This window comes from Phyllostomus discolor, chromosome 3 (genome assembly GCF_004126475.2).
Source record: "Phyllostomus discolor isolate MPI-MPIP mPhyDis1 chromosome 3, mPhyDis1.pri.v3, whole genome shotgun sequence".
In the NCBI taxonomy this organism is placed as follows: Eukaryota; Metazoa; Chordata; class Mammalia; order Chiroptera; family Phyllostomidae; genus Phyllostomus; species Phyllostomus discolor.
Window position 1 is genome coordinate 89342208 of NC_040905.2, and position 13810 is coordinate 89356017.

Genomic DNA, 13810 nt, shown 5'->3' on the forward strand with positions numbered 1-13810 from the left:
TTTGGCAAATGCTGTGCTCAGCACTATGGGAGAATGTAGAGTGTTAAGATGTTCCTCACTGATCTGTTGAAGTCCTAACTCCTAATGTTACTGTATTTGGAGATAGGACCTTTTAGAAAGTAATTAAGGTGAGGTCATAGGTATGGGGCTCCAATTGGTAAGACCAGTGAGTGTCCTTATACAAGGAACAGATACCAGAATTCTTTCTACCCACTACACAAAGGAAAGGCTATTCGAAGGCACAATGAGAAGGCAGCTGTCTACAAGACAGAAGGAGGCATCTAAAGATACCAACCCTGACAGCACCTTGATCTGGGACTTCCATCCTGCAGAGCTGTGAGAAATAAACTTGTTATTTATTGACCCAGCCTGTGATATTTTTCTAGACATGAGAGGACTGAGACACTCACCCTTTATAATCTAGGGATCAGAGGTGGCATATATATACTTACTGTATATTGTAGTTTGCATGGTAAACAACAAAACCTACAGATAGTGTTAGGGAAATATTTGGTGACAGGATAATTAAGCACAATTTTAAAATTGTTATGAGAGTGGCGTTTTTTGTTATTTGTGATTTAGAGGCTGAGAAGAGGAAGCTGGGATTAAAAGCAGGGGAAGCATCTTGACCAAAGATACATACATATGTGGGCAACTGAATCAGTATACAGGTAACAGTAAATGTTTGCAGAAGGTAAAAGAGGAAAAGAATGGAGGAAAACTACAGTTGGAGAGAGGACAATTTATTTAAATTTGCAGATTTTCTATAGTAAAAAGAACACTAGGATCAGAACCTGTACCAGATTATACATAGAGTGGGACAAAAGTAGGTTCAAGTTGTTTATGTGGAAAAGAATACAATAATTAAAATAATAATACAAGAATAAACTCTGTGTTTTACTTACTCACAACTGTAGACCTACTTTTGCCCCACCCTGTAAATGACTAAGTATGTGACCTTGGGCAAATAACTTTGATAAGCTTGGACAAAACACCAATGCGATACAGGTTGTGGCCTGTTTAAACTTTTACCATTGCCTCTTCCTCAGCCCAGTTCTCTTAATATTAGATCTCATTTAAATAAAAATCAAATACTCCATATGACACTCTAAAAATCTTACGGCACCTGGGCCAGCCCTCTCAGAGTAACTCCTGTTAATTACAAGGAAGGTCAAAAAAGAAAGCATGCAATACTATTTTGTCACATCCAAGGTCAAGGAGGTGAGTTCTAAAAGGTAATGAATTTGGTTTGTTTTGTACACTTAGGAAAAAAATTGATAGGAGGTAAGACTAGAATAGACTCTCAATAGGATGTAATTGGGAATTAAAAGTCGAAAATAAGCACACACACTGATCACCTGAGGGCCTAGCCTTAGATTCTAAAGAATAAACCAAACTATGCTAAAATTACGTTGATATGTAATTTTACTACACTACAGCATTGCTTGCAACAATAAAAAAGGAGAAATGCCTAAAATTTCCAATAAAAGAAAAATGGCTCAATTATTACATCCATTTGATAGAATATGATGCAGCCATTAAGCATAAAATTTATGAAAACCATATAAAATCCTTAATACTTACTACAAATGAAATATAAAAACTGATTTTTATATAAAAATATGCACAGAAAATAAACAGAAGGAAATACAGTTGACCCTTGAACACAGGTTTAAACTGTGAAAGTCCACTTATACATAGGGTTTTGTTTTTTTTTTTTTCAATAAATATACAGTTGGCCCTCTAAAGCCACTTCACATTTGTGGATTCAACCAACCACAGATAAAGACAGTATTTTCAACCTTCAGTTGGAAAGCCACGAGCATGCAAGGCTGAGCATATGCATTTTTCTACACCATTTTATGTAAGGGATAAGCATGTGCAGATTTTCGTATCTGCAGGGGTCCTGAAACCAACCCCCACAGATACCTAGAGATGGCTTAAATATTGGGGGAGTCGAAAGTTATACATGGATTTTCAACTGCACAGGGTGTAGGAAACCTTAACCCCCACATTGTTCAAAGGTCAACTGTAATTGCCAGTGACAGATCAAGTGTGGAAGAATGTTGTTTTCTCAATTATCCAATAATGTGCTTACATCTCAGTTTTAAAAAAGGTTCAGCAAGAATTTAGATGCAATACATGTTACCAGTGTGCAGAAGTGCTAAGAGAATAGATTTAGGTTCTAATCTGAGTTTTTAGTTGTGCCTACAGTGTAACACAGTAGGGAAAGAATGGTAAGGGAGAAGACTGCAACTTTAAACATTTTAAAAGTCAAAAATATAGGGGGGTCCTGTATGCACTTATAAGGTGTTTTCGATGCTGAAGTATTTGAAATCCTCTCTACCATCTAAATAGAAAGTCAATTCTAAGTGACTAAAATGAATTCTTAGGGAAGTAACTGGAGTACATGAGATTTGGTCCAAGAGCAGCAAAGGTAGGAAGAGTAGAGACAAGACAACAGAACTCTGTCGCATGTCAGTCCTCATGCTTCTCAGAGGTCTCCACAGAACCACCTGTTAGAACGACTCCCAACTTACGTGTTTCCCCTTCATAGCAATACTCTATGAACTTATTATGTCTTGAGACTTTAAGTCAGACTGAGTCTATCTTGGGTGTGATTGAAGCAGGAGACAGCATAGGAAGGACTCTGAGACTGCACTGCTGTTACCGGCATCCTGGTCACCAGGAAATGCTTTTAGCACCTAGGTAGAATGAATAGTAAACTGAGGCAGGGAGGAAGGAGAGCATGTCTCACATGCCAATTCAGTAGTCCTGAGCCTGGTCTGATAATATTGCCAGGATTTCCAACACCACAAGAAACACTATGTTAGCAGGAAGGAGGACAATCCTTGAAATTCTAAGTAGTTTCCACTCTCTGGGAAAGAAAGTCTTGAAACTGTACTTTCATTCCAGGGCCTGGAATGCGGGAGAGGGTCCACAGTGACCAAAGCAGCCCATAAAAAACTTTGGTTAACTGTCCACCTCTGGTCACTATCTGTTTTACAAGGGAGTCCCTAATGCTTGCACAAGAGCCCATAACTTTGGGAAAGTGCCCCAACTTTAACTAACGGACTCTTGTCATGTATTTTGTTTTACAACGAGATGAACAAATGGAGTCTAGGGCAAGATAAAACTTGGGCTAACAAAACCACACATCACATTTGGTTAATCACACCCTTCAGGAAAGCTGGCATCACATTTACCTGTTAATCAATATGTAACTTTTTTTCTCCTATCCCATCAACTATGTTAGTCAGAACAAAGGACTCACTCTCTTGGGGGATCAGGGGCATTCTTGGTTCTCTGGCCACCGGGACCCCGGCCTCAGGCCACCCTGCTCTTCAGCCACTCTTACTTTTGCCGCCCCGGTTTGCTCTGAACCTTTGCCTTTCATCCCCCCACTCTAACTAGGCCTGTTCTCTTCCATGGGAACGATCACTAATAAACTGATTGCACTCTAACAGATTTGCTGATCTGTAATTCTTTACATGTGTCAGCAAGAACCAGGTCTCTCCCATCAACATGAGCAAGGAAATACAATGCATGACTGAGTGAACTACTTCAAAGCCAGAGAATATAGTTTCTAGGCAATGAAAAAAGAAAAAAATAAGACAGCTCATACAGAAGCATGATGTCAAAATGATGGGACTTTATTTCTGTGTATCCTTTGGTGTCGGATAAGGTGTGGACTCTGTCTAAAGCTTTCACCACATTCAAGACATTTATAAGGTTTTTCTCCGGTGTGAGTTCTCTGGTGTATGATGAGGGTTGCACTCTGACTGAAGCGTTTCCCACAGACGGAACATCCATACGGCTTCTCCCCAGTGTGGATTCTCTGATGTTTAGAGAGGTCAGAGCACCGTTTGAAGCTCTTCTCACATTCCTCACATGTATAGGGTCTCTCCCCTTTATGGATTCTCTGATGTCTGAAACGGTTGGAAACACGGCAGGTTTCCCCACATTCAGTACATTTATAGTGTTTCTCCCCTATGTGTATTCGTTGATGCCGATTGAGATGTGAACTCTGTCTGAAGCTGTCCCCACATTTGGGGCATGTGTACGGCTTTTCCCCTGTGTGTGTCCTCTGGTGTTTTATCAGGGCAGCACTCTGACTGAAGCTCTTCCCACATTCTTGGCATTCGTAGGGTTTCTCCCCAGTGTGGATTCTCTGGTGTTTCAAGAGGTCAGAACGCTGTTTGAAACTCTTCCCACAGTTATCACATTTATAAGGTCTTTCTTCACGGAGCTGCCTCTGGGTCCTAAAAAGGCCTGAAGGATGGAAATTTTCCTCACTGTCAACAGATCTGTGAGATTTCACCACTTGAATTTTCACCATATCTAAACTCTGTCTGCACCTGTCGCCACCTTCATCATCATTAATGGACCTCTCTGATGTCAGGCCATGCTGATGAAGAACCAAGTTTGACCTTCTGGCACTATTCCCAAATTCATGATTTTTGGAGTCTCCCTCTTCTGTGGGACCATTCTCGAGCTCTGAGATGCTCATGAGTCCTTGCTCTTCAGAATTTTCAAGTTTCAGCAGTGAAAGGTGTCCTGACTGCTTTTCTACCCTGTTCCCATGGGTATCACCACATCTGGAATACAGGGGAGCCTTCCAGGGGGATCCTTCTTGTAGCTGCATCTGTGGCTCTACTTCTAGAATTTCTTGTTTTGGAATCAACTCTTTGTTCTGAGTTCTGGTTTCCAAACCTGAAACATTAAGATACAAATTGCTGACATTTCATCATGTGCAAGACTGAAATAAACAAGTACTAGAAGAAAAACAGCCCTTATACCTTTTTAATCTCCATTAAACCACTCCTGAAGTTATTTTAGTTAACCTCTCAAATGTGCTTGCATTTTCCTGTACAAACCATTTCTTTACTTTTATCCTTGTGCCTGCACCCACCAACTGAACTCATCTCTTATCCCCTGCCCCACTCCACTGTTGTATGAGTCATCGCATTATAGCAGACAAATTTGGAAGGGTTGTCCAGAGAGGTGGTTTAGCTTTCAACCTATGTCTGACCGATGGTTTAACAAAAGAAATTCTAGGCCTTGGCCTGCTAGCTCAGTTGGTTAGAGCATCATCCTGACACGCCATTGTTGTTGGTTTGCTTTTCAGTTAGGACACATACTAGAATCTGGAATGTACACAGGATGTTACAGGGTAATTAATACTATAAATAAAGTCAAGCAAAGTGAGGCATCAGTCAGCAGTGTGTGGGAGAAGACGGTGGTAGGCAAACTGTAGTATTAAACATGATGGTCAGGTCAGACCTCACTGTGACAAGTGCAATTTGAGCAAAAAGTTGAAACAAATCAAGGAATTTGATTAGTGGAGATCTGGAGGAAGAATATTCCACGCAGAGGGATAAATTAGAGCAAAGACCATGAAGCAGGCTGCCAGCCATGGTCAAGAAGCCACAAGGTGAGTGGAGCTGGAGCAGAGCGAGAGGGAGATAGGAGATGGGCTGGCAAGGTCACAGAGCCAGGTCACATTATACATCACAGGCTTTTACTGTGTGTGAAATAAGGAGCAGAGGCATGACATAACCAAACATTTTTAAAAATATATAAATCATTTTTTACTTTTCAATTATAGTCGACATATATTATATTAGTTTCAGGTGTACATCCCAGTGATTAGGCATTATATAACTTCTAAGTGATCATCCCAATAAATCTTGGACCCATCTGACACTATACATAGTCATTAGAATATTACTGACTATATTTCCCTGTGCAACACTTTACATCCCCATGACTGTTCTGTAACAACTAATTTGTACTTCCTAATTCCTTCACCTTCTTAATCCCTCCAACCACCCTTCCCATATGGCAACTGTCAAAATGTTCTCTGTGTCTGTTTCTGTTCTGTTTGTTCATTATTTTGTTTTTAGATTTACTTGTTGACAGATGTGCCTTTTTTGTCAATTTTATTGTTCATATTTAAAATTTTTTTCTTCTTCTTTTAAAGGAATACTGGCGCTATTGTGTTAAGACATCATGCCATCAGCTGGACACCAAATACTGACAAGGATGTGGAGAAAGAAGAATTCTTATATACTGCCAGCACACTTTTGGACAGCGTGATGGGCAAATATCCCTATGTACATTCTCTTCAGAAACTCCTGCATATGACCACAGGAAGAAAGACATAAGAATGTTCAGTAAAATACTGTTTCTAATGGTGAAAAATCAGAAGCCTTAATGTCCACTGGCAGGAGAATGGATAAATGAATTTTGGAATATTCTACAATGGATATATGGATGTTAAACTATACAGCTACATGCATCAATGTGGATAAATCTCAAAAATGTAATGGGGAAAAGGCAAGGTGCTAAAGAATCATATAATGATATAATTTATATATCATAAAATATGTAAAAATAATATATGTTCACATTTATATATTTATGTTTATATACATTTATACATACACATGATTATATAGAGAGGAAAAGAGACTACACATATATATACAAATAATATAAAACACACATTGATATGAAAAATACCACAACAGGATGTTGGTTACCTCTGGGAAAGGCGTAAGGGAAACACAGCTTTCGTGGAAGGTACACAGGACTTTGCCTATAGTTATAACATTTATTTATTATAAAAAAATATGAAGCCAATATGTCTGATGTTAAAACCTGGTAATCCTGGGTAGCAGACACATAGGTGCCCATTAATTTTTTATACTTTTCTGTATGTATTTTATTAAAAATAAAACAAGAAAGCTGAATGTATCACCCAAAAATACAGAAAAGAAAGGTCTTGCTTAGGTCACAGAAGAGACCCTAAGGCTCTCAGCCTGTATCTATGAATGGCAGACTGGCTTAGGGATCAGACTGAAGCGAGCCTTTCACAAATGACACACAGCTAGAAACAAGCAAAGTCACAGCACTTACTTGGTAGCACAGTGTTCCCATAATCCTTTAGCACATTCTCCCTGTAGAAGTCCCTCTGAATTGGGTCAAGTTGCTTCCACTCCCCCCAGGTGAGACACACATCCTTGGCCTTCACCAAGTCCTGAAACAAAAGAAGATCTCCCATCAGCACCTGCTGTCCCAGGACAGCCTTACCACTAGCCTCCGGATGAGGCCAGACTCCAGGGAGGAGTTGGCCAGCACCGAGGAGGAAGCACTGAGAATGAAGTAACAAACACAGCTGTTGAGTCTTTACCAGTGAATCTTGTACTGATGGGGGAGTTTCAAAGTGACCAAAGGCAGAGGCTGTCATTCTCTTGTAATCCCAAAAAGCCATTCTGTGGACCGTCTACACTAACTTGGGGTAAGAGCAAAAAATACATTTGAGTTTCATCAGAATGAAACTCTAGAGTTTCTGAGTTTCACTAGAATTTTTCAAAATGGAAATCTGATATAAAAAATGTACAGATAACCAGAGAGTCCTAAGTTCCAACGCTGGCTCTAAGACAGTTTCCTCCCATGTGAAATGGATACCAATTACTGGTCTTTTTAATTTTTTAAATTTTTCTTATTTTAATCATTGTTCAAGTACAGTTTTCTGTCCTTTAATCCCATCTCAGCCTACCCACCCATCCCTCCCCACCTCCCTCCCATTTCCATCCCCCCTAGTTTTTGTCCATGTGTCCTTTATATTTGTTCCTGTAAACCCTTCCCATTCTCCCCTGAAATTCCCGAGATTCCTTTCCTTCCCAATTATCAGTCTTAAGGTGAAAGTCCCTCATCAGCAGCAGGTACTCCATAAAATTTCCTTTCCCTTCCTTGACCGCTGCACAGTAAGATGATTACCCAAAAAGATATCTTTTGAGGTGTCTTATATAAATGTAAGTTTACTATTCACAGTAGGTAAAGCTATAGTTCTTAAAAAGGGAAGGGTCTAAAACCCTTGCAGGGAGATGGTTGTCTAGGTTCCAGTGGTGACCCACAAACCGACTCCAAGTACCCCTCACTCAAGGAAAGGGAAGGTATTTAAAAACAATTTTTTTGTTACGCTTTGTTATATTTTACCATGTTTTGACATCTTCAAAACAAAACAAAGAACATTTCTGGCTGGGGAGATAGACCCTCCGGGAGCCAGCCAATTTTTGGAGAGCAATGGGCTCGGCTGGGACTGGTTAACCCACAGCCGTATCTTCCCTGTCTGGTCTGCGCGTTCCAGGAGGCAAGATTCCTCTGCCTTAATTATCCCAAGGCCAGAAACCAGGCAACTAGGAACCACTGCTCTAATTTACAGCTGACTGAAATTATTGAAGCTAACCAGTACCACTGTTTACCATGCCATGCCCTTCCTTTTTCTCTGAAACTCCAATTTGGGGTCTGGCCTAAACTTTCCCCTAGCTCCTGTCATCTGCCTCCTGACCACCCTGGGGTCTTTCCCATGAGGTTCTGTGCTTCCTGTCTCCACCACCTGAGTGTCCTACAGTTTAACTTACTTCTGATACTACCTACTGGAGATGGGCTCAGATCTCACAGGTTAAGGGGTCAGTCCTATGAGAATGCCCCCTCCCCAACTTTAGCCGCTAACTATAGGTTCATGGCTTGCTTCTGACCAGCTTTAGAACAGAGGTTCCCTCGACCCTCTCTTTGGTTTCAGAATTAATTTCCTAGAGCAGCTCCAGAACAGAACTCAAGAAAACAATTTACTTAATTGCCAGTTTATTATAAAGGGTTACAACTCAGAAACAGCCCAACAGATGAAATGCATAGGGCAAGGTCTGGGAGGGTCCCAAGCCCAGAAGCTTCTGTGCCCATGGAGCTGAGGTGTGTTGCTCGCCCACTAAGGGGTTGTGCTTGCCAATCTGTAAGCTCCTTGAACTCTACGTAATTAGGACTTTAATGCAGGCTTAATCATGTAGGTATGATGAATAATTAACTCCACTTCCAGCCTCTCTCTCCTTTCTGGAGTACTATTATCAACTGTTTAGAGGAGGGAGTTGCCAAACGGTTAAAAGTAAAGGGAGATCTTCACATTCAAAGTGGTGAGGAATGGTGGTTGCTCTTCTAGTATCCCCACATCTTTCTTTTCCCAATAATCTAGTTAGACGAAAGGGTATCTCACAATGGGTCAACAACACTACTGTGCAGGTTTTGTGCTGGGAGGTCTATAACTAAAGAATCGTTTCCTGGATGGATCTGTCACTTTTTCTTACGGAAAGGAAAAAGTTTTATGCAGCCCTGGCCAGGTGGCTCAGTTGGTTGGAGCTGGTCCCTTTACATCAAAAGATTCCTGTTCGATTACCGGTCAGGGCACATTCCTAGGATGCCAGCCTATTTTTAAAAAACGAAAGAAAGAAAGAAAAGTTAAGTTTTCTCCTGGTTGGTGTGGCACAGTAGCTTGAGCACCGGCCGGCAAACCAAAAGGGTGGCCAGTTTGATTACCAGTCAGGGCACACGCCTGGGTGGCGGGTCAGGTCCCCGGTAGGGGGCGCGCGAGAGGCAACCACACTGATAATTCTCTTCCTCCCTTCCCCTCTCTAAAAATAAATAAATATATTTTTTAAAAAGTGTTGTATACACTCCAAAGTTTATGCAAAATGTAAATGGAAGAAAACACTTCTGAAATTCATAGCATCCCATACACCTCCATTCTCCACACTCCCACCCACCAGCACATTCACTCCACACCTGGATTGAGGTCCCACCAAGCGCTCTCTGAAGAGCCCGCACTAGGGCCGCAGCCTCGTCTCCGTTCTCGGGGTGGTGCTTCCGCACCCGGTCCTGGAGCTCCGCGGGCAGGATGGTCAGGAACTGCTCCAGCACCAGTAGCTCCAGGATCTGCTCCTTGGAGTGCACCTCAGGCCTCAGCCAACGACGACAAAGTTCTCTAAGCCGGCTCAGAGCTTTTTCTGGTCCGTCCACTTCCTGATAACGGAACCGCCAAAAATGCTGTCCACAAGTTTCGGGATCCAAACACACCACGGGCGGGTCGGACTCCTGCCCTCCGGATGAGTCTTCCTCCACTTTTACTATCAAAAGTCCATCACGAAGGGGCGGCGCGGCGCCCCTGGCCCCCGCATTGACCGTCCAGTCCCCCGGCTCAGCGTCACTGCCATGACTTGCGATTAAGCTTGAACTCATCTTTCTCCGGCACGTGTCGACTTCCCCGGAGTTTTGCCTTCAGATTAGAAAAGATCAAACCCTGCAAAAAGCCACGGAACTCATTATTCCTCCTTAAACAGGGGCGCACCCCACCTGACCCCCTACAGCAGCCCTCCTACCTGCAGCTAGGCCACTAGGACCCGCCTCGTCTCATGACAAAAAAGATTTTTTAAAATGTTAAAAAACAAAACAAAACAAAACAAAACCCACAAACCTAGTAACCCAGGCCGGAAGTGCGTCACCGACTCCCTGCGGTACCCACCCCTTGTATTTCCGGGGGCCTCTAGGCGCCCTGGAGGTCTAAGATGAATCTTGATGGTTTTGCCTCGCTTCTTCCAGGGATGTATACCTTGCTTTGTGGAGATTGTAGTCCTTCGGGTTCCAGACCCAATTGATACGCTTCTTTTAAAACTTGAATGTCATTCTTTAACACACTGTCTGTGAATAAAGTTTGTAAGTTTTGTTTTAGGAAAAGTTAAAGATCCAGTAGCGAACAATCATTCTTCTCCCATATAAGGAAGATTTGTAGAGTATCTTTTACCAATACATGCCAAGTCATCGTGCTTGACACCATAGATATTATCAAACTGGTGAAGACGTAATCCTTGCCCTCAAGTTGTCAGTCTCCTGAGACAGACACTTTAATCCTCACGGGAGAGTGTGGTAAATGCAAGACTTTGGAGTGTATGCAGTGTACATTTGTTTGTTCAACCAGAGAGAGACATAATCCACCATCCCTGGTAAGGGGAGGGTACAGTGAAAGACTTCACAGGGGAGAGAAAGCTTGAAGAGTCTAAGTCACTGAAGACATATTTCAATTAAAATATGGTTTAGATAAATTTATAGGCCATAAATCCATAGCAGATTGTATCATCCACCACCCCTGACATTAGGCTCTCCCAGCTCCTTTGCAGTCCTTCGCACTCAGTATCATAGCTGCCAAGGATTTTGTCCTAGTCTAAGCTCAACTCCTTGTTTTATCATTTACTCCCTTTCCCTCATTTAAAAAGATATTTGATCATATTTGTTACTTAGAAAATTTCATTTTTGACCAAACTCAGAGATAGTAGCTCTCAGAGGAAACAGCCTACATCTCTTGGCAATCTGTTCCTGGTGTTTTTTTCTTTGGCCTCCTTCATTCTCTTGGCCAAAAGTTCAGCAGATTCTGTAGCCTGTTCCTTATTTTTCTCAGTATGCTCTTTCCTCAGAGCAATGCACCAACTTTTGCTATGGAGGATGTGTGGAGTAACAAGACACTGAATCTTAGGGGCTTTGGCCCTAGGTTTCTTACCTGCTTTGTTTAGGGACTTGCTCACAATATATTGGTAGACATCATCTTTAGAGAGATTGTATAGCTTGCAGATTCTGCCGGCTCTTTTGGGTCCCAGGCAATAATGCACAGTAATATCAGTGAAACCAGAAATATCTTTTTTCCCTTTTTAAAAAATGATCAAGTTGAGAATACTCAGATTGGCATCCACAATGCAACCTGGAACAAATTTGCACTTTCTTTCTCCAGTCCTCCTTGGTCTATAACAGGAATGCCCCTTACTTAGTAGCAGAAGGACATAGCCATGGGTTAAGACATCCTGCTTCATGGGGAGACCTTGTTTGTTGTTCCCACCACTGATTCAAACCACATAACCCTTCCATGCTTCACCCAGAGTATCAATAACAACTTCTGTGGCAGCACACTTTTCATAAAAGGTAGATGTTTGTGTTCATCATCCACTTCAAACAGTTTCTGAAAGCCAGTGGCTGGGAAAGAAATGTTCAGCTTCATCCTGAAGCAGCTGACCACCTCCAAGGCACCAAGAAAAAGAGTTCCCTTTCCCACATTTTTAATTACCAGTATGGACACTGCCACCCCACCTCCTTTCTCCTTTCTATGCTTCCATGGTTTCTATGGGGTTGGCCAAAAAGTCCATTTAGTTTTTTCCATAAAATAAAGATACATTTTTCATTTTCACCAATAACATTGATTTGGTTATTTTGAGTTGGCTATCTCCCACGTGATATAACATTGATTGTTCTCAGTTAATGTCTTGATTTGATTGCTATCAACTTCAACTAATCTACCTGACCATGGAGCATTGTCCAGCAAGAAATCTCCTGCATGAAACTTTGCAGACTACTTTAGATACATTTGATCTGACACAGCACCTTCTCTATACACTGCACAAATCTTTTTTGTGTGTTTCAGTTGGATTTTTAGCTTTCTTGAATATGCCAAAAATGTTGCATATTTCCTTCCATATTCAATATTAAAATGGCTACACAAAAATTTCTCAATTTTGATAAGTTTTAAATGGACACTGATATGACAGCTGTTACAATACAATCTAACAAAATTGTTTTGAATGAAGTTAAAGACAACTAAGCGCTACTAGGGCCATCTTATGGAAAAAACTCAAATTTTTTGGCCAACCTAAAATTACATTTGTGTTCTAGCCTAAGGTTGAATATACAAATAAATCACTATCTGAAGAATTTGGAGGTAAAAAGTAGATAGAAAAAACATCCAGATTGTTTTGTGTTATAACATTTTGTTTCAAATAATAGATTGTTCTTTTAAAAAATTGCATCCTTATGGATGCCCAAGGGGAGAAGAGTTGGGAGACTGGGTGAAAAAGGTGAAGGGATTAAGTAAAATGGTAGTTACAAAATAGTCATGTGGATATAAAGTACAGCATAAAGAATACAGGTAATAATATTGTAATAACTCTGTATGGTATCAGGGGTACTAGAAATACAGGAGGAACACTTTGTAAAGTATTATACTGTACCCCTGAAACTAAAATACAAAAATAATATTGACTGCAAGTTGTAATTGAAAAATAAAATAAAAGATCTTAAAAATTGCATTCTGCCCTGGCCAGTGTGGCTTGGTTGGTTGGAGTGTTGTCCCATACATCGAAAGGTTAAGGGTTCCATTCCCAGTCAGGGCGTGTATGGAAGCAACTGATCAATGTTTCTCTCTCACATCAATGTTTCTCTCCCTCTCTAAAAGCAGTTAAAAAATGTCCTCGGGTGAGGATAAAATAAAGGTACATACAAGAAAAAACCAATGCATGCGAGAACAAGTAGAACAACAAATCTATGTTTTTCTCTCTCTCTAAATATCAATAAGTAAAAGAATTATGATGGTTTGATTTTGACCCTAAGACACTAATATATGTGTCTTAAACTCTTAATTGTAAGATGTTTAAAAGTATGTAAAATATGAAATTTATTTTAAGTATCATGGAAATAACTGAAGCTTTGGATCCCATCTACTCAGAAAAGTCAGCAGATAATCTAGCTAAGAATGAAACATTTTTTAGTGTTTTTTTCATTGCTTCGAGAACAAGAATATATAATACAACTGTAATAATCATTTACATGGTTTAGATCCATTTATATACAACATTCAGAAAAACAAAAAAACAAATCATGTTGAAATGAAGAAGACTACCCATTAACTTAACATTTACATTAAAACATCTACGTTATTTAACAAGAGTTATCGAAGTTATATGTTATAGGTAAATTCATTTTTAAAATTCATTTATTTAAATGAGTAAAATTAATGTCCTGGTTTATAAATGCAAAGTTCCACACAGGGTAAGAATTCCATATGACATCTTTATGGGCTAAAGTTTAACTTACAAACTAATGATTTATCCAAAAGTTGTGCAAAACCACAGGTAGTCAACTCCTACTTTAGATTTTAGCA

The 13810-nt window shown here is 40.5% G+C and overlaps 1 protein-coding gene and 1 pseudogene across 3 annotated transcripts; both read right to left on the reverse strand.

Annotated features, from left to right (window-relative positions):
- Positions 1-3619: 3619 nt before the first annotated feature.
- ZNF394 (zinc finger protein 394) lies at positions 3620-10388 on the reverse strand. 3 transcript variants are annotated; one of them, XM_036019882.1, is made up of 4 exons: positions 10310-10388; positions 9622-10135; positions 6922-7042; positions 3620-4713 (listed from the first exon to the last, which is right to left on the reverse strand). In XM_036019882.1, the coding sequence occupies exons 2-4, from the start codon at positions 10072-10074 to the stop codon at positions 3638-3640; spliced, it is 1650 nt and encodes a 549-aa protein (XP_035875775.1). In that variant the 5' UTR covers positions 10075-10135; positions 10310-10388; the 3' UTR covers positions 3620-3637. The 3 variants fall into 3 exon arrangements, with proteins under 3 accessions (XP_035875775.1, XP_028362241.1, XP_028362233.1); XM_028506440.2 differs by having other exon boundaries at positions 10215-10325; XM_028506432.2 differs by having other exon boundaries at positions 9622-10325.
- An 82-nt stretch (positions 10389-10470) lies between these two features.
- LOC114492414 lies at positions 10471-12036 on the reverse strand (annotated as a pseudogene).
- Positions 12037-13810: the final 1774 nt, after the last annotated feature.